At 38.5% G+C, this 27987-nt stretch overlaps 2 protein-coding genes across 2 annotated transcripts; both read right to left on the bottom strand.

Moving 5' to 3' along the window:
* Positions 1–14311: 14311 nt before the first annotated feature.
* On the bottom strand, positions 14312–14923 carry LOC138876254 (uncharacterized). The gene has a single exon (XM_070155160.1). The coding sequence runs from the start codon at positions 14921–14923 to the stop codon at positions 14312–14314; it is 612 nt and encodes a 203-aa protein (XP_070011261.1).
* An 11985-nt stretch (positions 14924–26908) lies between these two features.
* LOC104233748 (ethylene-responsive transcription factor ERF038-like) lies at positions 26909–27747 on the bottom strand. Its single transcript, XM_009787187.2, has one exon. The coding sequence runs from the start codon at positions 27707–27709 to the stop codon at positions 26954–26956; it is 756 nt and encodes a 251-aa protein (XP_009785489.1). The 5' UTR covers positions 27710–27747; the 3' UTR covers positions 26909–26953.
* Positions 27748–27987: the final 240 nt, after the last annotated feature.

Raw genomic sequence — 27987 nt, 5'->3', positions numbered from 1 at the left:
TTCTGGGCTTCGGACGTGATCTAGACGCTATGGCAACACTTCACTGCCAGCCTTTCTTTCGGACGCGTCGCATCCGCAGGCTCTTCCGCCAGCCTTTGGTAATTTGGTCATAACTTCTTGTAGGAATATCCAAATGACAAACAGTTTGAAGTGTTAGAAACTAGACTCAAAGACCTTTCATTTGATGTGTTGTACATCACATAAATCTTTATAAATATGTAAATATGCTCGTCCAAAGTTAGGTCTTGTGCGTATTTATTTGGAACTTTAGTCTACCATGAAATTTTCAATTTGACTTGGACTTAGGGCTATCCTTAGACCCCACATCACTTATAATATACCTCGTACACTTATTATCATATTCAATTAATATCCATCATATTAATAGTCCTCGTCTGCATATAAAATAATGTAATTAACACACATCAACTTTTTTAATAGCACTTAAGTACTTCAAAATTTTCCGGGGTGCTACATTCTCCCACACTTAAGAACATTCGTCCTTGAATGTTTTACAAGTCACTTCTAATAATAGAGTTACCATCCATTTACCTCCAACCATTATACATAGGCGCTTATGACTACATGGGTCTTAGACTTTCTTTCCAAAATCTCAACTTACTCATGACCCTCAAAATTTGGCTATCTTTACAAATTCTTAAAATTTTCGGCAGAGTTTACCCTATAACTAGGACTATCCAAAAAACTTTAACCTGTCCAGAACAAGCCCCCACATGGGCACCAATAACAATATCGCTCAACAACCAACAATATACAATATAATGTACCATCTTGACCCCTCTCGGCCGTACATATACCATAAGTGCATCAAATGTAAATCTTTAAAATTTTTAACTAGTGACATATATGAATACCATTCAATACCAATAATAGCTACTACACATAGATCCTATATCATTATTATACCTGCATGCATTTTCTGTAGTCATGCATACGTCAAGCTGTACCTGAAAAGTATCTTCAAATAAATCAAAAATCTCTCTGTGATTGGACATCTTTAATGATTTTTTTTTGAATAACGTAGAATGGCACATTTTCATATTGCCTAAATTCTCAGTTTCCTCAACGCTATGGCTCATGCTTGGTGAGAGAAAACTTATATTGCCCACTTGGTATCGGCAAACTTATCCATTCCGACTCATAGTCTCGAAATTTTCTTATAACCAATACCTTCAAATTAATCTGTTGCTCTTTTGAGTCCTGTTTCTAGGAAAAATTTTCCCACTTAAAACTTTTAATATTCTCTAATCATCAAAATTATTTTGGAATATTCTTTTATTCCTTCCGAAGATTAATAAGATATTTGTCTCAGATTTATCCATCATATGGTAGTTTAATACCCCTACTTTCTCTCATATCTTTAGATCTCATGCTAGATTCATAACTTGATAACTATTATTACCAACAAGTTTACTCTGAAAGCAATTCAACTCACTTCATTCGATTTCATGATACTACTTTGCCACCTAATCGCGGACATCCGTGTTCTAGTTTTATTTCTTAACTTTTAACAGATCCTTGACCCCACTTAGTATCTTGTGATATTTTTCTACCAAAACTTGGGATTTCATTTATTACCATGCGCACCATAGACATGCTACCGTAGCCCGTAAGTTTTCAATAGTCGAGAGTCACTGTTATCACGATGGTACTTACACCCTTTTAATATTAGTGCTCTTCTTTAAACCCATGCCCTTTACTGGCATACTTTATTTTTTGTATAGAAGAGTATTTTCTCATTCAAAAATGGGCATTACATTACCCTTGTCTATTTTATTTCATGTTAAAGTGTGCACACATTAAAATATCCTCTTATTTCACTTAATCCCACATACAGTTTAAAGTACTTCCTTGTTCTCCCCCAATGCTTGAATTTAATTTAAATTGCACATGCCCCCAAAGTTGTAGGAATACATTCGAGTTGCCCATTAAATCTTTGACTATCGGATATAACTTTTAATATCCCTGATGCAGAACATCTTAACTATTACTTGTAATCAGTCTTTGAATAAAAACAAAAACTTTATGGTAATTGTACTCATTCCGTGGTGAAGTTACGGAATGTTTTCTCTTCATCTTGTCTCTAGTAAATAAAATATCCTATTTCTTAAATCATTATCTTTAAGGTGAATCCTTAAGGTTCCTGTGACAACCCGACCAGTCGTCTCATGAGTTACCGCTTTGTTTTCCCCATTTATGCTTTTTATACTTTGTTATCCGTGTTTTATGTGGTCGAGCTGATTGGTTTATGTTTGGTGTGGTTTTGGTAAGAATGAGACACTTAGTCTCTTTTTAAGAAGGTTTAAGTTGGAAAAGTCAACCGGATGTGGACTTATGAGTTAGAGGGCTCGAATGTGAGTTCCGATGGTTCGGTTAGCTTTGGGAGATGATTTGTGACTTAGGAGTGTGATCGGAAGTGGTTTTGGAGGTCCAGTGTAGAATTAGGCTTGAATTGACAAAGTTAGTATTTTGGCGATCTCCGATTGATAGGTGAGATTTTGATCGGGGGGTCGGAATGGAATTCCGAGAGTTGTTGTAGCTTTGTTATGTCATTTGGGATGTGTGTGCAAAATTTCAGGTCATTCGGACGTGGTTTGCTTGGGCTTTTGATCAAAAATGTATTTCGATAGTTTTTAGAAAACTTAGGCTTGAATTCGATGTGAATTGGTAGTTTTGGTGTTGTTTGTGGTGTTTTGATGATTGAAACAAGTTTGAATAAGGTATTGGGTTGTATTGGTGCTATTGGTTGAGGTCCCGGGGGCCTCGGGGTGAATTCGGATGGTTAACGGGAAGATTTTGGACTTAAGAGAATTCAGAATTTGCTGCTTCTGGTATTTCCGCACCTGCGGATCTAGGATCGCAGGTGCGGTGCCGCACATGCAGAAGAAGAGCCGCAGAAGCGGTTTGGGAAGAATTTGCCAGGGACCGTAGATGCGGCATATGGACCGCACCTGCGGAGCCGTAGATGCGGCTCGTGGACCGCAGATGCGAAACCTGGCCCCCTTAGTGATTTCTGTAGATGCAGAGGAATTACCGCAGAAGTGGTACCGCAGGAGCGGTGGTGGGGCCGCAGATGCGAAAACCCCTGGGCAGAATGTTTTAAGTTGTTCATCCGTGATTTTGAACCATTTTTCCACCATAGCTGAGTATTTTGAGAGCTCTTTGAGGGAGATTGAGGAGGGATTCAAGGAGGATTGATTGGAGGTAAATTTTATGAACCAAAAACGTGATTATATTGTGGAAATTAACCTATAAAGTCATGGAAATTTAGCTAAAAATGGAAGAACTAGGGCTTGGGATTTTGAGATTTTAAATTGGGATTTGAAGGGCCATTTAAGGTCGGATTTGAGAGTTTTTGATATGTATGAACTCGTGGAAGGATAAGGAACCCGTTGATGTAAAAATTTCTGAGTTTCGAGAAGTGGGCCCGGGGCTCGGGTTTTGCTAATTTCGGAATTTTTGATATTTTTCGATTGTTTTCGCTTGGGTTTTATTTCCTTAGCCTATTGTGATGTATTCGTTCTGGTTTTGGTTAGATTCATCGCGCGAGGAGGCCGATTTGAGAGTCAAAAGCGTAGCGAGCTAGAGTTTTTGCTGGTTCGAGGTGAGTAATGAATGTAAATGATGTCCTGAGGGTTTGAAACCCCGGATTTGCACATTGTAGTGCTATATTGAGGTGAGGCATGTGCTTGATGATGAGCGTGGGGTCGTTTACTATTGGGGATTGTGACTTGGTCCGTCCCGAGTGATACCTTTACCACGTATTTGATTAAAGCTTATTTGTTATCCTCATTATTTGGATTGATTGTCATATTTGGGCTTCGTGCTAACTATTTGAACCCTCCGGGGAGTTTTATCACTGTTTTTCTCACTATTTTGACTTACTACTTGAACTCAGTCATACCGTTTTCCACTGTTTCATAACTCAGCCACTTTTACTCGGTTTTGAAACTAAAATGATATATTAATTGATGTTTTGGGTTGAGAACTACTGTTTTACTAATGCCCAAGGGGCTTATATGATTTTTGAACTGAGTATGGCCAAGGGAAAGATGTGAGGATACTATGGGATCGGGTTGCACGTCGCAGCAGTGTTATACTGATATTGATATGAAGCCGAGGGCCTAGATTTGATGCCACGAGATGGCTTGATAATGTTCTTGGGCCGTAAGGGGCCCCTCCCGAAGTCTGCACACCCCAAGTGAGCGCCGTCGACGATAAATATATGGATCGGGATGCACGCCGCAACGGGTACTATAGGGTACCGTTCTATGTATTGATTTTCTTTATACGTCTGTCACTTAACTGCTTATTTGTTGTAGCATCTCCATACTTCATTTCCATTGGTTTATTGCTTTCATATTACTTGTTTAAACTGCCGCATTATAGATTACTCTATGATTTCCGTGATTTCTTATTCTCAGTCATTATTTATGCTTATTACTCACTTGGTCGGAGTACTCACATTACTCCCTGCACCTTGCGTGCGGATCCAGGTGTTCCAGAGGCTGAGTGAGGATTTTCAGTCGATCAGTTCATATCCGGGAGTATCGAGGTAGTTGCACGGCGTCCGCAGCCCGGATCTCTCCCTTCTATCCTTCCATTTTTATCCGCATTTCCTAGACTGATTATGTATTAGGATGTTAAACTCGTACTAGAGGCTCGAGACTTGTGACACCAGATCTGTATGGGCTATGGAGTGGTATTATTATCTGAATTTCCGCATATTTAACTCGTTGTCTTAAACTCTTATTAGTGTAATTTAGCAATTTAACTGTGTTAGCTGATAATGATTTTTTACAAGAAAAATGGATTGGGTTTGTTAGTTGGTCAGGCTTGCCTAGCAGTGTGTTGGGCGCCATCACGACTGGGGTTGGGGTCGTGACAAGTTGGTATCAGTGCCTAGGTTACATAGGTCTCGTAAGTCATGAGTCAGTTTAGTAGTGTCTCGCGGATCGGTACAGAGACATCTGTATTTATCCTCGAGAGGCTACAGAACCTTTAGGAAAAACTTTACATTCTTGAAATTCTGTCATGCGACTTTGTTGATCCGAGAACTAAACTTCTATCATTCTATTCTCTCACAGATGGTAAGGACGCGAACTACCGAACGAGGTGGACGACCACCAGTGCCACCCACTGAGGCCACCATAGGCCGTGGACGTGATCGTGGACGTGGTAGAGGCAGAGCAGCGAGGGCAGCACCTGTTTATCCACCAGCTACCCCAGCTCCGGATCAGGCTCCATCAGCACCAGTTCAGGCACCAGTTGTTCCCATCGTGATTCTTGGTCTTCAAGAGGCCTTGGCATATATCTTATCAATTTGCACTAGCCTGGCTCAGGCAGTTTCAGCCACTACCGCAGCAGCTACTTCACAGGCCGAGGGAGGCAATCAGACCCCCGCTGCTCGCACACCTGAGCAGGTAGTGCAGGGACTATAGACGCCGAGGGCACCTCCAGCTCAGCCGGTTGCGCCAGTTCAGGAGTTCATAGTACCAGCCATGCCGGATGATGAGCAGCATCGTCTTAAGAGGTTTGGTAGGCTCCAGCCTCCGTCGTTCAGTGGTGCTGAGGGCGAGGATGCCCAGGGTTTTCTTGACAAGTGTCAGCGGATGCTCCATACAATAGGGATTCTTGAGTCTAGTGGTGTGGCATTTACCACCTTTCAGTTCTCGGGAGCTACCTTTACTTGGTGGGAGGATTTGGAGAGACGTAGGCCTGTCGGTGCAACACCCCTTTCTTAGCAGTAGTTCTCCGCTCTCTACTTGGAGAAGTATGTACAGCAGTCCTGCAGAAAGGAGCTGCGTAGGCAGTTTGAGTGGTTGACGCAAGGGTATATAACTGTGACCTAGTATGAGATGAGGTTTTCTGAGTTGGCTCGTCATGCCATTTGGATGATTCCGTCAGACCGTGAGAGGATCAGGAGATTTGTGGATGGCCTTAACTACCATCTCCGTATTTTGATGACTAGAGAGAGAGTACTGGGTACTACATTCGAGGAGGTGGTTGATATCGCTCGTGAGATTGAGACGGTTCGCCGTCGGGAGCGAAAGGAGAGGGAGGCCAAGAGTCCTCGAGGATCGGGCAGTTACAGTGGTACTCCTTCGAGGGGTCAGTTCCAGCATGGTAGAGGTCGTTCTTTCAGGCCTGCTCAGTCGGCCCATCTAGAGTATCGTGGGGCATCTTCAGGTCGTGGTCATCATGGGTCTCAGCAGGGCCAGCCTTCATTCAGTGCCCTCTTAGCTCAGAGTTCATCTCATGCCCTATCAGCTCAAGGTTCTTCAGCACCGAGTGCATCTTCCAGTCACTCCAGTGCAAGGGGTTTCCTTCAGTCCCTATCTCCAGCACCGGGTAGTTGTTATGAGTGCGGAGAGTTTAGACATATGAGGAGGCAGTGCCCTCGACTTCGTGATGGTCAGTTTCAGTAGAGGGGTCAGCCCTCGACTTTTGCTCCAATTACTTCACCACTTACCCAGCCAGCTAAAGATGGAGGTCAGGCAGCCAGGGATCGCCCTAGAGGGGGAGGTCAATCAGGCGGTGGCCAGGCTCGTTTCTATGCTATTCCAGGTAGGACAGATGCTATTGCTTTAGAGGCTGTCATTACAGGTATTGTTTCAGTATGCCACAGAGATGCCTCTGTATTATTTGATCCCGGTTCCACCTATTCTTATGTGTCCTTATATTTTGCTCATTATTTGGGTACACCCCGGGAGTTTCTTGCTTTATCTGTTCATGTGTCTACCTCAGTGGGTGATAATAGTATTGTGGACCATGCGTACCAGACATGTGTTGTGACCATTGGGGGTCTGGATACCCGAGTTGATCTATTGCTATTGAGCATGGTGGACTTTGATGTTATTTTGGGCATGGATTGGTTATCTCCGTGTCATGCTATTCTAGACTGTCATGCTAAGACAGTCACCTTGGCTATGTCAGGTGTACCGCGGATCAAGTGGCGTGGCGTGGCGTGACTGATTATATTCCTAGTAGAGTGATCTCTTTCTTGAAGGCCCAACGTATGGTTGGGAAGGGTTGTCTGTCATGTCTAGCTTTTGTGAGGGATGTTGGAGCTGAGACTCCTAGTATCGATTCTATTCCAGTTGTGAGGGATTTTCCCAATGTATTTCCTGCAGACCTATCGGGCATGCCACTGGATAAGGATATTGATTTTGGTATTGACCTGGTGCCGGGCACTCAGCCCATTTCCATTCCGTCGTATCGTATGGCACCAGCGGAGTTGAAAGAATTGAAGGAGTAGCTTCAGGAACTCCTAGATAAAGTGTTCATTCAGCCTAGTGTGTCACTGTGGGGTGCGTCGGTTCTGTTTGTGAAGAAGAAGGATGGCACGATGAGAATGTGCATTGATTACAGGCAATTGAATAAGGTAACAATTAAGAACAAGTATCCACTGCCTCGTATTGATGATTTATTAGACCAACTTCAGGGAGCGAGGGTGTTCTCTAAGATTGATCTCCGTTCGGGCTATCACCAGTTGAAGATCAGAGATTCAGATATTCTTAAGACTACTTTTAGGACTAGGTATGGTCACTATGAGTTTCTTGTCATGTCATTCAGGCTGACCAATGCCCCAAGATCATTCATGCATTTGATGAATAATGTATTTCAACCTTATCTGGATTCGTTCATTATTGTATTCATTGATGATATTCTGGTGTACTCGCGTAGTCGGGAGGAGCACGCAGAGCATTTGCGAGTTGTATTGCACAGATTTAGGGAGGAGAAGCTTTATGCAAAATTCTCCAAGTGTGAGTTTTGGCTTAGTTCAGTGGCTTTCTTAGGGCACGTGGTGTCCAGTGAGGGTATTCAGGTTGATCCAAAGAAGATAGAGGCAGTTCAGAGTTGGCCCAGATCGTCCTCAGCCACAGAGATTCGTAGCTTTCTTGGGTTGGCAGGCTATTATTGCCGGTTTGTTCAGAGATTCTCATCCATTGCATTGCCCTTGACCAAGTTGACTCAGAAGGGTGTTCCATTTGCGTGGTCGGACGAGTGTGAGGAGAGCTTTCAGAAGCTCAAGACAGCCTTGACCACAGCTCCAGTATTGGTTTTGCCATCAGCTTCAGGTTCATATACCGTGTATTGTGATGCTTTGAGAGTTGGGATTGATTGTGTATTGATGCAGGAGGGTAGAGTTATTGCTAATGCTTCTCCATGAGAAGAACTACCCCATTCATGATTTGGAGTTGGCTGCCATAGTTCATGCATTGAAGATTTGGAGGCATTACTTGTATGGCGTATCTTGTGAGGTATTCACTGATCACCGCAACCTTCAGCATTTGTTCAAGCATAAGGATCTTAATTTGAGGCAGCGAAGATGGTTAGAGTTGCTTAAGAATTATGATATTACCATATTGTATCATCCGGGAAAGGACAATGTAGTGGCCGATGCTTTGAGCCGAAAGGCAGTGAGTATGGGGAGTTTGGCATACATTCTAGTTGGAGAGAGACCCCTTGCAGTTGATGTTCAGGCCTTGGCCAATCGGTTCGTGAGGTTGGATATTTCGGAGCCCAGTCGGGTGTTGGCATGTGTGGTTTCTCGGTCTTCCTTATATGATCGCATCAGAGAGCGCTAGTATGATGACCCACATTTGCTTGTCCTTAAGCACAAAGTTTAGTATGATGATGCCAGAGATGTGACCATCGGCGATGATGGTGTGCTGAGGATGTAGGGACGGATATCTGTGCCAATGTGGATGGGCTTAGGGAGTTGATTTTGGAGGAGGCCCATAGCTCGCGGTATTCTATTCATCCGAGTGTCGCGAAGATGTATCAGGACTTGAGGCAACACTATTGGTGGAGAAGAATGAATAAAGATATTGTGGGATTTGTAGCTCCGTGTCTCAATTGACAACAGGTGAAATATGAGCATCAGAGACCGGGTGGCTTGCTTCAGCAGATGGCTATACCCGAGTGGAAATGGGAAAGGGTCACTATAGACTTTGTGGTTGGACTTCCTCGGACCTTAAAGAAGTTTGATGCTATTTGGGTGATTGTGGATCGGCTGACCAAGTCCGCGCACTTCTTTCCGGTGTGTACTACCTATTCTTCAGAGCGGTTGGCAGGGATTTATATCTAGGAGATTGTTCGGTTACATGGTGTTCTGGTTTCCATCATCTCAGATAGAGGTACTCAGTTTACTTCGTAGTTTTGGGGAGCCGTACAGAGAGAGTTGGGTACTCAGGTGGAGTTGAGCACAACATTTCATCCTCAGACAGACGGACATTCCGAGCGTACTATTCAGATATTGGAGGACATGTTGCGTGCTTGTTTTATTGATTTTGGAGGTTCATGGGATGAGTTTTTGCCACTTGTAGAGTTTGCTTATAACAATAGCTACCAGTCGAGTATCCAGATGGCCCCGTATGAGGCTTTGTATGAGAGGCGGTGTAGATCTCCAGTTGGTTGGTTCGAGCTTGGCGAGGCTAGACTATTGGGGACAGATTTGGTTCAGGATGCCTTAGAAAAGGCGAAGGTGATTCAGGAGAGGTTTCGTACAGCGCAGTCCCGTCAGAAGAGTTATGTTGACCGGAAGGTTCGAGATGTGTCCTATATGGTTGGTGAGAAGGTCTTGCTGAAGGTTTCGCCCATGAAGGGTGTTATGAGATTTGGGAAGAAATGGAAATTGCGTCCGCGGTTCATTGGGCCTTTTGAGGTACTTCGAAGGATCGGGGAGTTTGCTTATGAGCTTGCTTTGCCACCCAGCTTGTCTAGAGTGCATCCGGTATTTCATGTTTCGATGCTCTGGAAGTATATTAAAGATCCGTCTTATGTTTTGGACTTCAGCACGGTTCAGTTGGATGATGATTTGACCTTTAATGTGGAGCCAATAGCTATTTTTGGGTCACCAGGTTCAGAAGTTGAGGTCAAAAGATATAGCTTCAGTGAAAGTGCAGTAGAGAGGTCGGCCTGAGGAGGAGGCTACCTGGGAGACCGAGCGAGAGATGCGGAGCAGATATCCTCACCTATTTGAGGCTTCATGTATATTTCTTGACTCGTTCGAGGACGAACATTTGTTTAAGTTGGGGAGGATATGACGACCCGACCAGTCGTCTCATGAGTTACCGCTTTATTTTCCCATTTCTGCCTTTTTATGCTTCGTTATCCGTGTTTTATGTGGTCGAGTTGATTGGTTTGTGTTTGGTGTGGTTTTGGTAAGAAATGAGACACTTAGTCTCTTTTTAAGAAGGCTTAAGTTGGAAAAGTCAACCGGATGTGAACTTATGAGTTAGAGGGCTCGGGTGTGAGTTTCGATGGTTCGGTTAGCTTCGGGAGGTGGTTTTTGACTTAGCAGTATGATCGAAAGTGGTTTTGGAGGTCCGGTGTAGAATTAGGCTTGAATTGACGAAGTTAGTATTTTGGCGATCACCGGTTGATAGGTGAGATTTTGATCCGGAGGTCGGAATGAAATTTTGAGAGTTGCTGTAGCTTCGTTATGTCATTTGGGATGTGTGTGCAAAATTTCAAGTCATTCGGACATGGTTTGGTTGGATTTTTGATTGAAAATGTATTTCGAAAGTTTTTGGAAAACTTAGGCTTGAATTCGATGTGAATTGGTGGTTTTGGTGTTGTTTGTGGTGTTTTGATGATTAGAACAAGTTTGAATGAGGTATTGGGTTGTATTGACGCTTTTGGTTGAGGTCCCGGGGGCCTCAGAATGAATTCGGATGGTTAACGGGAAGATTTTGGACTTAAGAGAATTCAGAATTTGCTGCTTCTGGTATTTCCGCACCTACAGATTTAGGACCGCAGGTAGTGCCGCACATGCAAAAGAAGAGCCGCAGAAGCGGTTTGGGAAGAATTTGCCAGGGACCGTAGATGCGACATATGGACCGCACCTGCGGAGTCGAAGATGCGGCTCGTGGATCGCAGATGCGGAACCTGGCCCCCTTAGTGATTTCTGCAGATGCGGAGGAATTACCGCATAAGTGGTACCACAGGAGCGGTGGTGGGGTCGCAGATGCGAAAACCCCTGGGCAGAATGTTTTAAGTTGTTCATCCGCGATTTTGAGCCATTTTCCCACCATAGCTGAGTATTTTGAGAGCTCTTTGAGGGAGATTGAGGAGGGATTCAAGGAGGATTGATTGGAGGTAAGTTTTATGAACCAAAAACGTGATTATATTGTGGAAATTAACCTAGAAAGTCATGGAAATTTAGCTAAAAATGGAAGAACTAGGGCTTGGGATTTTGAGATTTTAAATTGGGATTTGAAGAGCCATTTGAGGTCGGATTTGAGAGTTTTTGATATGTACGAACTCGTGGAAGGATAAGGAACCCGTTGATGTAAAAATTTCTGAGTTTCGAGAAGTGGGCCCGGGGCTCGGGTTTTGCTAATTTCGGGATTTTTGATATTTTTCGATTGTTTTCACTTGGGTTTTGTTCCCTTAACCTATTGTGATGTATTCATTCTGGTTTTGGTCATATTCGACGCACGAGGAGGCAGATTTGAGAGGGAAAGGCGTAGCGAGCTAGAGTTTTTTGGTTCGAGGTGAGTAATAAATGTAAATGATGTCCTAAGTGTTTGAAACCCTGGATTTGCACATCGTAGTTCTTTATTGAGGTGAGACATGCGCTTGATGATAAGCGTGAGATCATTTACTATTGAGGATTGTGACTTGGTCTGTCCCGAGTGATGCTTTTACCGCGTATTTGATTAAAGCTTATTTGTTATCCTCATTATTTGGATTGATTGCCATATTTGGGCTTCATGCCAACTATTTGAACCCTCGCGGGAGTTTTATCACTGTTTTCCTCATTGTTTTGACTTACTACTTGATCTCAGTCGTACCGTTTTCCACTGTTTCACAACTCAGCCACTTTTACTCGGTTTTGAAACTAAAATGATATATTAATTGATGTTTTGGGTTGAGAACTACTGTTTTACTAATGCCCAAGGGGCTTATATGATTTCTGAACTGAGTATGGCCAAAGGCCAGATATGAGGATACTATGGGATCGGGCTGCACGCCGCAATAGTGTTATACTGATATTGATATGAGGCCGAGGGCCTAGATTTGATGCCACAAGATGGATTGATATTGCGCTTGGGCCGTAAGGGGCCCCTCCCGAAGTCTGCACACCCCAAGTGAGCGCCGTCGACGATAAATATATGTATCGGGCTGCACGCCGCAGCGGGTACTATAGGGTACCGTTCTATGTGGTGATTTTCTTTATACGTCTGTCACTTAACTGCTTATTTGTTGTAGCATCTCCATACTTCGTTTCCATTGGTTTATTGCTTTCATATTACTTGTTTAAACTGCCGCATTATAGATTACTCTGTGATTTCCATGATTTCTCATCTCAGTCATTATTTATGCTTATTACTCACTGGGTCGGAGTACTCACATTACTCCCTGCACCTTGCGTGCAGATCCAGGTGTTCCAGAGGTTGAGTGAGGATTTTCAGTCGATCAGTTCATATCCGGGAGTATCGAGGTAGCTGCACGACGTCCGCAGCCCGGATCTCTCCCTTCTATCCTTTCATTTTTATCCGCATTTCCTAGACTGATTATGTAGGCTGTTAAACGCGTACCAAAGGCTTGAGACTTGTGACACCAAATCTATATGGGCTATGAAGTGGTATTATTATCTGAATTTCCGCATATTTAACTCATTGTCTTAAACTCTTATTAGGGTAATTTAGCAATTTAACTGTGTTAGCTGATAATAATTTTTTACAAGAAAAACGGATTGGGTTTGTTAGTTGGTCAAGCTTGCCTAGTAGTGTGTTGGGCGCCATCACGACCGGGGTTGGGGTCGTGACAGTTCCGATACTCCCCCACTTAGGAGTAAACCCAACTCAAACTCTTACTTGCCACTCAAAGTCAATATTAAACTTATATCTCACATATAGAACTTCTGTTTTTGTTCATTTTTGTATCCAAGAATCACGTCGCTACTAGATGCAACATATATTGCTTAGGGCCATTACTATCTGCCCTTACGACATTATTATAGTTACCACTTCACTCTTTCATGTTCACTTTACCGTTGAGATCTCTTATAATATTTCACCCTTCAATCCATGCTCTAATACAGTTCTAGCAAGTACAACTGGCTTGCGCCTCTCCACTCACAATTCCTGGTAAAGTACTTGGCTTGCCCAAGTCTATCGAACAAGTCAGCAATGAGCGGGATCGGGTACTTATTCTTCACGGTGACCATATTAAGTGCTCGGTAGTCTATGCACAAATGCAACGATCCATCCTTCTTTTTCTGGAAAAATATTGGTGCGCCAAAAGGTGCCTTTGATGGGCGAATGTGACCAACATCTAGGAGCTCCTTCAATTGTTTCCTAAGCTCCTCTAACTTGGGAGGTGCCATACGATATAGGGCAAACGCGGGTGGCTTAGCCCCTGGCTCCAACTCAATCTTGTGATCCACCTCTTGCCTAGGCGGCAAGTTCTTAGGCAACTCCTCGGGCATGATCTTTGTTTTCCTCAAGCAACTTCTCTCTACAAGGCGGCACTGTCTCTTGAAAATTCTTGTCTTCCTCTAGACTTGCAATGGTTGCCACTAACGTCGGCTCCCCCTTCTTGATCACCTTGACAACCTGCATAGCTGAAAGTTGTGCTTGGATCTGTCCATATGGCATAGTCACTGTAGGTACCATGCAAGCTCCTTCTTGCTCCATAACTAAGAGACGTTGGAGGTAGGGTTCGATCAAAGTATGACAATGTCTCAAGAACTCTTGCCCAAGTATGATATCAAAGATATCCATATCGGTTACGGTAAAGTTTGTCATACCTTTCCAAGTTCCCAATTTGACACCAACTCCATTAGCTACCCCACGAGCAGCTTGTACCTCGACATTCGCGGTCTTGACGCGAGAGTTGGTTGGAGCAAGCTTCAATTCTAGTTTCTTTGCGGCAGCCTCAGTCACGAAATTATGAGTTGCTCCAGTATCCACCATTGCACGCGCGGGCTTGTTATTGATGGTGAGATCCACGTACTAATTGCCATTCTCGGTAGGTTGGATAGCTTGATTTGTGACAACACCACATAATCCGATCGTACCCAACTGTGCGGTTCCTGAAATCTCTCCTTGCGACTTCTCCTTCCGTTCACGGACCATGGCACTGAGGCTCTTGAGGTCGGGACAATTCCTGAAGTTGTGCGGCCCTCCGCATATGTAACATCCCTTCTTCTCGGTTTGTGCCTTCTTCTCGGCGTAACCCTAACGACCACTCGACTTTTTGGGATCTTGAGTCTTGGAGTATTGTTGTTGGATCTCCTTGCCTTTGCCACGGTCTCCCTCACCTTTGAAATACCTCACCTTTGACTCATTGCCATTGCCTTTGACATTATCAGTGATTCGGCCTCTACTATGGCTTGGTCTATATCAGTGACTTGTCGGCATTGCAACTCCTGCTTATCCCAATTTCGCAACCCGTCCATGAAGTGGAACAACAAGTCATCATTGGTCAGATTGGGGATTTGAAGCATAAGGGTAGTGAACTCCTTGACATAGTTACGTATGCTCCATGTTTGCTTCAATTCCCTAAACTTGAGCCTTGCCTCGTACAAGACATTGTTTGGAAAGAACTGTCGCTTGAACTCCGCTTTAAACTGATCCCACGTGCTAATAGTACATAGACCTTTATCCATGTCGGCCATCTTCCTTCTCCACCATGGCATGACAGTCTCTAAGGGGTACAATACCGCAGTGTTGATCTTGGCCTCGTCGTCCATCACTCTGTCATACTTGAAGTAGTTCTCCAAGTGCCAAAGAAAGTTTTCCACTTCTTGTGCATCATGAACACCTTTGAACACCGGGGGTTTAGGAACCTCGATATTGGCCTCCCTCGTCACCACAACATTGTTGGCTGCCTCGGTCACGCCATCATTGACATGCTCCTCGAGTGACTCTATCTTTGCCTTCATAGCATCGATAGTACTCAAAGCCTCAATGAGTCTGCACTCTAAGGCAGTGATGGTTTGCCTTAGTTCCATCTCGATCTGTGTACGTCCCTCCAAGTCATTTCGGATATTCTCAATCTCTTCAAGAGTGTGCCCCTCATGAACGCTAAGGGTGCCTTCCATCTTACTCAAACGTTGGCCAAAGATCTCCACGACGTCCATCCCAGCATTCATCTTCATCACCTACTCTTTATCGAGCGAGACGTCCTCGGGCAGGACCTCCAACTCTTCCTCGCTCGCCTTAGTGGTAGACGGTTCTTGAGATGTAAGCCCTTCATTTGACACAACCTCGAGTGGCACCTCCTGGTTCTTGTTGGTGGCATTCCTCTTTTTGTTACGGCCGTTCTTACCAGCATCATCCTGGATGAAGTTGGCTTGGGTGTTGTCATCTTTAATTTCTCCGTTGTTCGCCATTCCCTTAGTTGAAACCGTGGCTCTGATACCGCGTTGTCACGTCCTTAGTTGTTAACTAAGTACACATGCGGCACTTGACAACTCGCTCACGATCTTACACAACTTGCTCACGTTCTTGCTATGCCAAATCAGTCTTACTACACTCAAGATCGCTAAGAGAATGGAAGAAAGAATACAAGATAATTATTAAAGAAAGCTTTGTATTAGAGAGAACTTGAATTGTTTGCTTGGTGAATTACAAATGAATGGACCCCTTTATATACTAATCTCCTAGGGGCTAGTGTGTACATATTAGTTATCCTTCAACATAAGTTACCCTTCAACCTATGGATCAAATCCCTGTTACACACTTTCTGACCATGAAAATTATTTTACACACTCAACCTTTTCAAAGTGTGTCTAATACACACCTTTTTGATACGTGACTCGCGCTTGCTTTAACAAAAATAATGAGCGCATGTATTTCTTTTATTTTCCATTTTTATCAAATAAAAAAATTTTCCAAACTAATAATCTCCGTCTCCGGTCTTCCCCAAACTACTAGGACCCGCCTCCTTCCTCTCCGGCCTTCCCCAAACACCCATTCTGTTTCGTCTCTTCCTCTGAAATTTCAAAAATTCGCAAAACTCATGATAAATAATTTAAAGGAAGTGCTATAAATTTTGTTTAAAATTGTCTTCCAAACTTCTGTCGCTTCTTTTTCTGTCATTAAAACCCACAAACTATTTAATATTTACATAAATAAAAAAGAATTTTTTTAATATTTCATGAGAATGACTAAAATTATAAAATCCCAACTCAGTTTTCTTCCTATAAGGGTAGGTTTGAGATCTATTCACAATAAAGTTGTTTAATTCATGGAAATGAAAAATTGACTTTGATTTACTTTGTTTGGGTGTAGTATGAGATCTGAAAATGGAAGAGGAAAATGAAAAATAGAGGAGTTGCAATTTCAGTTTTCATCTCTTCTATTCTCGGTCTTGGGTTTGCTATGGAGGAATAAATGCAAAATTGAATAAGCAGTGGTTATGGCTTTTTTCTTGTGGTGTCATCGACGGCGCACGACGGTAGAAGATGGAGAAATTAAAAGGATTTTCAAATTGGGGGTATAAGAATAATTTTAAATATTTTCCTTTTAAAAAATAATTAATGACACATGTCATGACTTTATTTGTGCATGATATTACACATTTTTTGGTAAACTGGTCAAGAAAAAAAGGAGTGTATTAGACACACTCTAGAAAGGTTAAATGTGTAAGATAATTTTCGTGGTCAGAAAGTGTGTAATAGAGATTTAGTCCATAGTTTAAGGGGTAATTTATGTATTTTGCCATTATTACACAAGTCCTTAATATTTACAAGATAAGGGCTTTCTCTAGAATTCTCTATAAGCCCAGAAGATTCCAAGAACTTTCCTAGCAAATCTATAAAGATCTAGGTTTTTCCTAAAGAAATGTCCATACTTCTGTATAATCTTCTCAGTTCTCACAAATATTAGCTTTCTTCTTATGTAAGCTTCCACATGGTATTAATATATACCAAATAAAACCTATGTGGATGACGGGTCATCACAGTATATCCTGTACTAGGATCTAAAGATAGTAGTAGTAAACTTCCAATTTAGCATCCTTCTTTTGGGGTCCATGGTTGTACCTTTTGTTTAGATTTTTATGTTAATTTACCAAATTTTCGACAGTAAGAGGCAGAAAGAAGCCAAAAGTGTCCAATCGTGGTGTCAACATAGTTGAGCAGTACCATGTTCCATAAAGTAGAGTTCTCTTTTGGACTCAAATTACGTAAATAAATATAAAAAAAATTATTTTTTATACATAATGCCAAAATATACCACGATATACTTTAACGATAATTTTTGACGTTAAAATATAACGTGGCGTATTTTGGCGTTATATATAGAAAGATAATCTTCTTTTTTTAAAATTTATTTACGTAATTTGAGTCCAAAAGAAGCACAGTGGGTTCGAGACACCCATAAAGTAGGGAAAGTCCCGAGTTTAAACCAAATTACACAGCTGTAACCTTACAACATATAGCTACCTAGTTAGCTTCTGGAAATGGTGAAAGCATTAATGATGACTTTTGTACCACCACTTACTTGGATAAGGTCTATAAGGACAATTTATTTGTCAGTGGTGAAAGTTAAAGTTTACTCCAATTGATTATGAGTTTATGACACACCTAGTAGTCTCTTGGATTGCTAAAGAATCTATGCCCAGCTTGTCCTTTGGAATACAGCGGCGAATCTAAAATTTTATTAAAGTCAGGAGTGCTCGCCGATAAAAATTCCGAAAGAAGAGGGAAATGAAGTTTAGTTGTGTGTACTCTCTTAATGATTTATAAATTCTTAAATAATTGTCTATGTAAATATCCGTTCCGCCACTGTTGGAATAAATAAACTCGCATTTAGAGTGGACATATTTTTATGTCACTATATGTAACTTATATTCATTTATGATGGGTTAAACGAAGGCTCATAAACTACTCCAATCGGGTAAATTATGTTTGAAAGAGTTAAGAATGCTGCATTTTAATGGAAATACATCATATCCCTATTCCCTACTTAACTGACTAAACTGTACAAAGTTTCTTTCTAAATGTTACTAAGAATTTGTAATATTATGAAATTTGACAAGAGAAGGTTGCTCAAGTTGTAATCACTTTCCATCGCCAATCTTAAGATTACATGTAATAATTGAAAAACAATGTTTTGTTGCCTGTATTATGATTTAAAACTGGTCGTACGCGTAAAAAAAAAAGGCAATCAATTAGAATTAAGAAAAAGATATGAAAATAGTGAATCAAGATCTAGATGAATCCCTATCGTTATTTCTATCCACGGAAATACCTATCTATATGGAAAGCGATTTATCTATGAATCGGCCTAGACTATCCTTTGTTATGTCCCCTCGAGTCACCTGGGAGCTCATGGGAAGGGTAAATAAAGAGTAGTAATATTATTAATTTGGCAATGGAGATTAATATATGACAAATAGAGGAGGCAAATTCATTGGATCCACAGGATTTAAATATATGTAGGACATATAATTGAGGGGCATAGGACAAATATGTCAATCAGGGCGGGGGCACGAGGATCCTATTATATTTGTGCAGAATTTGTCCATTCTTATGTTCCATTGAATACCTGCTTTGTTTTTTCTCTCCTATTTGGGATGTCTCTTATATACACTCATATGAGTATATGTAGTAAATATAGCATTATCTTGGTTAATTAATCTTTTAGTTTTATTATTTATGGCCAATTAGGAGTGATAAACGGGCGGGTCGGGTCGGATATGGTTCGGATTGAAATCGAGTAATGAAAAAATGGATCAATTATCCGACCCGATCCATATTTAATACGGATAAAAAATAGGTTAACCGGCGGATAATATGAGTTACCCATATTATCCATGACTTCTTGTATATGATCACTTTTGGGAGAATTCTTAGTTTCTCTAACTTGAGGAACCCCCAATTTGAGACTTTACGAATGTAAAAGTTAGACTCATTGATTATCCATTGGTTACTCATTGGTTATCCATTTTCTAAATGGATAATATGGTTCTTATTCATATTTGACCCGTTTTTAAAAAATTCATTATCCAACCCATTTTTTAATTGATAATATAGATGATTAACTGTTTTCTTTGAACCATTTTGCCACCAATCAATCTTTACGTAAGACGTAAAGTAGATAGGTAATACATATGTAGAGAATCTTTATAGAATTATATTCTTTTTATAGTCTATTTTGTAACATTTCCTCTTGGAAACTGGCCAATATTTCCAGATGGGATAAAGTATATACTATATATATATACACTATATATATATATATGTGGGATTCTACCTTGTCCTCCAAGTCTTGGTCCATTGACCTTAATCATTCTCTCTTTCTTTTTGCACTCCTCTCTTTTTTCTTTAATTGAGTTTTTAATAAGGGGACCTTTAACTTTTAGTTCTATACCTTCTCTGCATGCAATACTGAACAAGAACAACCTACCAAAGGATATATCTGCATGTATTCTTTTCCTTTTTTATCTTATAGTAATAATTAAGCAGACAAACAAGAAAGTCTTCCTAAACTCCTATTTGGGATATTTTCATTAGTTGATTATCATATGCTTTTGTAGGTTTGGTCTCAATGAAAAGTCAAGTGAATAAGTGGTTTCACCCCATCAGCGGCGAAGCTAGGATTTTTTTCAAGAATATTCAAATTTGAAAGAAATAAAAAAAAATTCCGATAAAGAATATTTAATATATGTTATATACCTCTAAAACGCAATATTTTACATATATATATATATATATATATATATATATATATATATATATATATATATATATATACAATAAAATTTTCGACGAAGAACGGTCATTTGACCACCCTTGTGACCATCTAGCTTTACCATTAATAGTTGTTGTAGGTTGGACAGAATTTCTCCACGTTCTTAATCAGACGTTTCGTGTTCATGTTTTGGATATATAAAAAATCCTGATAAGAAGCATTTCCCTTTTAATGAGCCTTATTATGCAATACGATCACATGATGAAAAAACAGAAAAGTGATCGATCTCACCTTTTCTTTTTTATTTCTTGTACCGTATAAAAATGTTTGCCAATTGGTCTTGATTCTTTAGATCTTTTGAACATGTTGGTGTTCCCACATGGATCGCTTTGTTGATTTTAGCTTTATTCCTTCCACAATACCACTTTTTTTTAAAAAAATAAAAAAGTAAAAAAATTAATAATGTTCTTAAATATTGGAAAATACTGATCCCTTTAATTTTGAATTATTTAACATGTGCTTGTATAAGTAAACATCTAAAGCATTAATCCCGTCACAATGATGTGGAAAGAAGACTTGTTTTTAGTTCTTAATTAAAGTAATTAATAGAGCTTTTCCTATTTGGAGGATCTTTTGTACTTATCGTTTAATTAAACTTGCAGATACTATATTTTATTACTACCTTGAAAAGCACATTGATTAATAAGGACAAGCTCTTTGCCAATTAATTAACATGACACCACAAAAAGGAAAAGGAAAAAGAGAATAAGAAACTAATCATGAAAGTTATCATACAATTTTTGTGTTTTTTGGGGGGATGTTACATCACTTGATAATTAATATCCATATATTTGTTATTATAACGAAGACATTGGTCAAATCTGATTTCTGTAAATATGTAGTTGGCTAAATATTAGAGGGGAACAAGTCCTTTCACAACGATCTAGTTGACTATTTCTCATGCTAATTAATTAAGCAGCTCCTGTTTAAGTATACTATGCTCTTAGCTAATAGCAGAAAGTTGGATAATGTTTTGACTTCAAGACGACCATGTTTAAGGATAGTACTAATGTTTTGTTAATAATTGTTATACAGTGGTGAGTGGACACGTCAACTACTTCACCATATTCGCAACACTCATGAACATGGATGTACCACTAAAAAAAATTAAAAAAAGTATATATTAAGTGGAAATTGATCTCATATTTTTTTAGATAAATACAATTAGACTTTTCTATAGCAGCATCCCTATATAACAATATTTCACTATAAAAGTCAAGCTTTTCCGGAACCAATTTTTCTGTTAAGTTATAATATATGTTCTCTATAATAGTATTTCGCTATAACATCCAAAAATATTCGGAACAAACGAGATTGTTATAGAGAGATTTGACTGTAATTTGATATTCAATCAAGTGCATCATTCAATTTTTTTTTTGGAATAAACGTACCAATAGATAATTTTAGACAAATTCTAAAAAATACGTATATAAAAAATACGTGTTCATATATCTCATGATTTGGGCTATAAATCCGCCCATGTATGTGTGGGAGGTGGTGAGGGGAGGGGAAGGAGGGGTGGGGGTGGGGAATGGAAACAAGACAAAAGGTAAATGCATGAAAAGCAAAAGAGGATGACAATGATTAAGGAAAAAAAGCATTTCTTACTTGGGTTTCCAACTCAAAAGAAAGACAAAGATGGTCATTGGCCCACTTTAGCATCACTGGACTTTTGCCCATGCAAATGCACGAGATATGAAATTGAAATAATTGAAAAATATACTAGCTAGTAATACAAAACATTAATTTCCGTGTGTAGTGATTATTTGTAAATGAATTCCATCACATACTCATTACATTATAACTCATAATTTAAGAAGAAGAAAAAAGCCTACTCCTACACCAAAGTTTTTGTCATGTATATAGATTTTTTGAATGTCAAAGCTCAATTTGGCCAAATGCACATGTTTAAAAAACTTATACATTGCTCCAATTTCTCCTTTTGAAGTCATATTTGGTAAAGATTTTGGTATAAAATATGTTTGAAATAGTAATTTTATCTTAGACCTTTTAAATTGATAGAAAATAAGAATTTATATGTAGGCATCTTTCAAATGGCACATAATCCACATCAATGACTAGAGAAACAAATCGTACTCCTAACACAATAAGAGATGTGATCAATGTGGTCATGATGAGGTGGCATACATTCATTGCTTACATGGCAGCTAAAATACCCATTAAACCTTGTCAGCAAAAACCATTTGAGCACCTAAACTTTACGAGTGTCCTAACACCCCACTATTTTTATCTAAACTAAATTTAATACCTCATTGAGTGATGACCTAACATGAAAAATGTAGCTCATTTCGTAGATGCGGGTGAGATAAAAAAAAGAAGAAGCTTTAAACTAATTTAATTGTCCAAGTGTCACTTTCTTATTGGATACTCTAACTAATTAAACTTAATACTAATTTTTTCTCTTTTCTTGTTCATTTTCTTTTCTTTCTCTTTCTTCATTTTAGCAAACCAGTGTCACCATCTTCCTCCCCATTTCTTGAAACTAAGTCATATTTTATTTTTTGCTTTTTTTTTCTTTTTTCTTGTTGAGTCTTTATTTCCACTCGTCTGTTTCCTTCGCCATATTCCATCAATATAATCCTACTGCAAAGAATTAAAAAGAAAAAAGACAAAATATCTCACAACCAAGGGCTTATTTTTTGGACTGATTTTAAGGTGTTTAGGAGCTGTAAATTGGTGGTTTTGAGGGTTGATTTCAGCAGATTTTGGGGAGGTTTCGAGGCTGGAATTTGTTGCAATTTTCAGTGATTTTAGAGTGATTTTAAAGGGAAAAAAACTGCTGAAATTTGGGGATGTCTTGGAGCTGATTTTCGCAACTCTTTTCTGGTTTTCGCAGCTGATTTTGCTACGATTTTTGGGTGAATTTTGAGGTATTTTGCGGTGAGTTTTAGGTGCTGATTTTGGGGTTTAGTTGTGTGGGGGGGGGGGGGAGGGTTGAGCTCCGTTTAGGGCTGTATTGCCAGCTGATTTATAGTGGTTAAAAGGAGTGAAAATAGCGGTCATTTGGTGGCGAATTTACATGACTTTGAAGGATGAAGACATGACTACTATTTTTGGGTTTTCTTTATGGTTTTGCATCTTTTCAAGGTGGTTTAGAGCTAGTTCTATGGTGGTGTAGGTGGTGATGAAGATGACATGGAAAAAAAGAGTTAAATAAAAAAGTAATTAAATAAGTGGAAAAAAATAAAGCAGCTTTTGACACTGGTGCGCGTGTACTATACATCCTGCCACAAGACTGACTAAGTGTTACCAATGGGGTATTAAATTCACCCCAAACAAGAATAGGGGGATATAGGTCGCCCGTAAAGTTAAGGTGTGTAAATAATTTTTCCGAACAAGTTTGATGGGCAATTTATGTATTTTCTCTTTTTATTATTATAAAAAATAGATGTATTTTCTTAAATTTGGTAGGTAATCTATTGTACTAAAATGAGATTAAATGGAGTGATATGGACATACAAAACTTATATAACTAACTCAAATTTTCTTGTAACTGGCTAGTTAAATTTGCTCAAAATATTCTGTAACACCCCAAAATTTTTACAATATTTGCATTCTTGATTGAGCATTTTTCTTATAACGAGGAAATATTTTACTTTGCACTTCCTAAATATAGAATGGTCAATATATGAAAATTTCTTACTTTAGGTTGTGTTAATATTGGCAATGAAGTTCCATGGTGTTGCTATATGTAACACTTAATATTATTTTGACGAGTTGTTAGTAAATATAGTATATAATTAAGTTTTGGGTTTCCAACCTTTTGTATTTATCTAAGAATATTTAGTAGTTGGGGAACCATTTTATTTCATATCTGTCCATAAACTCCTTATTCTTCTACTCTTCAGAAACAAAGAAGAATAACTATCTACCTCTCTCTCTTTCTATCTCTATCTTTCTATCTCTATCTCTCTATCTCTATCTCTCTCTCTCTCTCATCCGTAAGAACAAGAAACTGAAGTTTCATAAAAAAAAAAAAAATCATGGATTTCTACTAAATCAACGCACAAAATTCGTTTTTGGTGAAGATCAAGTTGCTCCTCTTGGTAAGTTTCTAAACTCGTTTTTATACTAGACACCTACTAGTAGTTTCTACATATCTTTTTTTACAGAGCTCCGATTTAAGTGATCCAGGACTTTCTGGAAAGGTATTTCATAAATCTATAATTTTTATGAAGGAACCAAAATCTAGTTTTGTAGGTATATACCTGAAAAAGGGTCAAAAAATACAGGACAGGTGCTGCCCAGATTTTCAGTTCTTGAAATACTTCATGTACTGCTGTTAGTAATTTTAGCATAACGTTTTGTTCCAAATTGATATGGTAGTGATTCAAGGTGTTCTGAAATTGTAAGATATAGATCTACAACTTTTGTGAAGACTATAAAGTCTAGTTTGTCCGTATAGATCTTCAAAACTGAGTCACAACTCGTAACAGTGATACTGTCCAAAATTTCTGTTTCAAACGTTTTTGGGTAATTTTCACCAATATCATGTTTAGTTGACTTGTTAAATCACTGAACTTATTTAGATATTTGATTATGTATTTAAGGTATATAAACCCTTGAAAAAAATCAAAGGGGAAGTGTTTGAGAAAGTGGACAGATTTGGTTTGTTTACGGCTTAGACGATTCGAACGTCCCCAAGTTGTGATTGAACTGTTTTGTGGTAAAACACCAAGGTTTGTGTATAAACTTGTACTCTTTTTGCTTGCTGGAAATATGTTGAAATAACCTGATATTTTATTTTTCTTGTCTTCGAATTATATTGTTATATTCGGATTATATCAAGTCTTGTAAGAAATTTGCTAAATCGCCCATTCGTACGGATTGTTTGATCATTTTGCATTCCTGTTGGGACTTTGTCCTTCTTGTGGCAGTGGCTTAGTCACTCACTTGGCATGCCTCTTGATTCGGATCTTTTGCCATCTTGACTTTGGATTTGTAGTTCGTCTTGGATTATGGAACTTGTCCGTGTTAAGTACGAACTAGGAAGCCATTTTTAATATGGTTCTTGATTCTCTTGTCTATTGGGTTTTGACCCTACTTGATTTGGGGCTTCGGTCCATCTTGATATCTGATTATGCTTAGTGTGATGGCATGACGTACATATTGGGCGAAAAATGGATATTTGGTATACTTCCTTAAATTGATAGTATACACTTTCTAGACTCTTGAACATTGTTATTGATATTTGGAAACACTTCAAAGTTTGATATTGGTATGTTTGATATATTTGTTCACTTGTTTTAAATTATGTTAAATTGAGCTAACTATGACTGAAAAGGGGAATTGGAGAATTTAATGACTCCAAGCCTAAAGTTTATACACCACTAAGCTTTATGCTTAGCGATAGTTGTTTTCTATCGTAGGAAATGTTCGGGATGAAATCTGAAGATGGCCAGGGTGAAGTAGTCTCTTTGGGAGAATTTATGGAGATCACATTTGCATATACACCTTGGTTTGCATAGTTTTGGGACGTGTACATGATATATATATATATATATATATATATATATATATATATATATATATATATATATATGTCACACTTATGTTATTTGGAGGCTTGTTGGATTTTAAAGACCAAAATCTTGTAGCTTGAATTTGTAACCTATTTTATTGTATTAGGGTGTTTTAATAACTCAAGACTTGTAATATGCTGAATTTACACTTTCTCTTGTAAATATGTAGAAAAGGAGAAAACTAGTTTCCTTTATTTTTTATATATACCCGATAGTTTGAAATTTATGTACAATATAAACTTGCGGTGATTTTGAATGATTGTATAAATCAGTTAGGAAGTTGCTTTAATCTGTTAATGTTTTGACATTGTATTTCATTTAAAATAAAATTATGGTGTATTTATAAAAAAAATATATATTGCAATTACAACCTTTTCGCATGTATATATATTGCACTTTCAACCTTTTCGCATGGACCTACTTCATACTAAAATTATTCTAAATATTTTTATTAATATCTCTTTTAATATTTTGTAAGTAGGAAATTAGATTTGTTTTTCTAAGTAGTACCCTCCCAAAGGGTTGCTACATATTCTGTCGTAATTATGTTGATGGGAAATAGTATGTACCTAGTAAAATAATTAAAATACACAACACACTACTGATATAAAAGGGAAAAAGAAATATACCATGTCTCACTGGATAATAAATTAAGGTCAGAATTGCATGTATAAAGGAAAAGCAAGTATATGCTGTCACCCTCTATCTGTACGCTCGATAAAATGTCATCTGTCAAAAGTATGTCACTGCAACGTTGGTGAAGCTAGAATTTTAACAGGTTTTAGATTTTAGAACGTTAATTTTAAGTGCTAATAATTAAGTTTTAGAAGATTTTTTTAAACATAAACATATTATTTAATAAAAATTATTGGGTTTGATCGAACCTGTATTCATTCGCCCCGACAATACATATGTCCAAAGTGTGTTTGCCAATTAATCGGTTACAACACCGATAAAAGAATAAAAGAAATGAGCAAAATGGAAAAGTAAAGAAAAGGAAAACCTCTTATATCTGTCACCACCGTTTTCTGTTTACACTGAATTAGCCGAGCTTTTATTCACATGTTTTTTTCCTCTTTTCAGGGAATATAAGCTTTGATTTTGCAGAAGAATTAAAAATATTAGTATGTACGTACTTATACAATTATGTAAAGGCTGTCAAACGTCGTGCATGTTATGATAATAAATTCCACATGTGTAGTTTCTTCTATTGTTGGTAAATAAGGATTCCCCTAGTTTTACCTAAAGAAGCAAGCTAACTAACTATTTGTATAAAAAAATATATAAAATTTGTATATTTTTTTATATATAGCATACAAAACTATATATATATATATATACAAAAATTATATATTTTTCGGCTATTATTTTAAGAACAGCTATACAATAGTATTATTTTTTAAATGAAAAAAATTGCATGCAGTACTTGGGAAAAAAAATCAAGAAAACAAATTTTTATTCATCATTATTTACAACGAGAGGTGACAATTACTCTACTTCATGTTCTTGCTTTTTGTCATGACTTCATGAGATAATTAAGAACAGAAAAATTACTGTCGGTTTAACTCTTTGCCAAAACTATGTCAAACATAGACACTTTACTTCGACCATGATCTTCAAACTTCATACACAAAAAAAAATATACTATAATTCTTTATTTTGTAGGACTTCTTAGAGTACAGTTCCATAGTTGTAGTCCCACAAATAAAGGTCTTCAGACCAAAATTCACTGTGATTAGAATCATTGCTTTCAGCTCCAACTAATTCCCAAGGTGAATTATAGTAACAAAATTTATCAAATTTTTGACTAAGGTCCAAAAGAAGATCAGGCAAATCAAGAAATGGGTCCTCATTTTTGCAACTTAAAGATGAAGTTGAAGATGATGATGCTCTTGACTCTATTTCTTCAGAGGAAAATTGTTCCATTAACTCACCTTGACTCTCTTCTGTAATGCAATTTGTTGAACAAATGTTTAATGCAGCAGCCTTTGTTGCAGCAGCTTGAATATCTTTAGCACATTTAGAAGCTGGTTTAGGAAATTGGTGGACTAATTCAGGGAAATTAAGTAAAGCTAAAGGACCTTTAATTGCAATAGCAGCAACATCATGTGCTCTAGCAGCCATTTCAGCAGTAGCAAAAGTACCTAACCAAATTCTTGATTTTTTTCTTGGCTCACGAATTTCGGACACCCATTTTCCCCAGCTACGCTTTCGAACACCGTGGTATATAGGGTGTTTTAAGTCGTCAATTTTCTTGGTTTTCTTGTTCATGTCATTGCATTTAGTTTTCTTGTAATTGGTTTCTTGTTTTGATGATGCTAAAGTTGTTGGTCTTTTTGAGAGAGATGAAGAAGGGAAAAAGTGGGGGATTGTGGAATAGGTTGTTTGATTGTTAATATTGTTGGAAATGAGAGATTTCTCTTCCATAGGTGATGGGGAATTTTCTTGAGTTAGTGAAAAATATGTATGAGGGATTATAGAGCTACACAGTTTTAGGTTTAGTTAGCTACTTATAGTGTTTTGGTTCTTGGGCTTATTGTCACTTTTTATCTTTTTCACTAGAGACTAGAGATGGAATAATCCCGAACAAAAAGGAAAAAGTGAAAGCAAATAGTACTATATACTATTAAAATTACTTTTTCACTTTGAAATAGATTTAAACAATTATAGGCATATGAAAAAAATTGGTTTTCTATTTATCAGTA

This window comes from Nicotiana sylvestris, chromosome 8 (assembly GCF_000393655.2).
Source record: "Nicotiana sylvestris chromosome 8, ASM39365v2, whole genome shotgun sequence".
In the NCBI taxonomy this organism is placed as follows: Eukaryota; Viridiplantae; Streptophyta; class Magnoliopsida; order Solanales; family Solanaceae; genus Nicotiana; species Nicotiana sylvestris.
The sequence above is the reverse complement of the archived record's forward strand: the minus strand, read 5'-3'. Positions and strand labels throughout refer to the sequence as shown.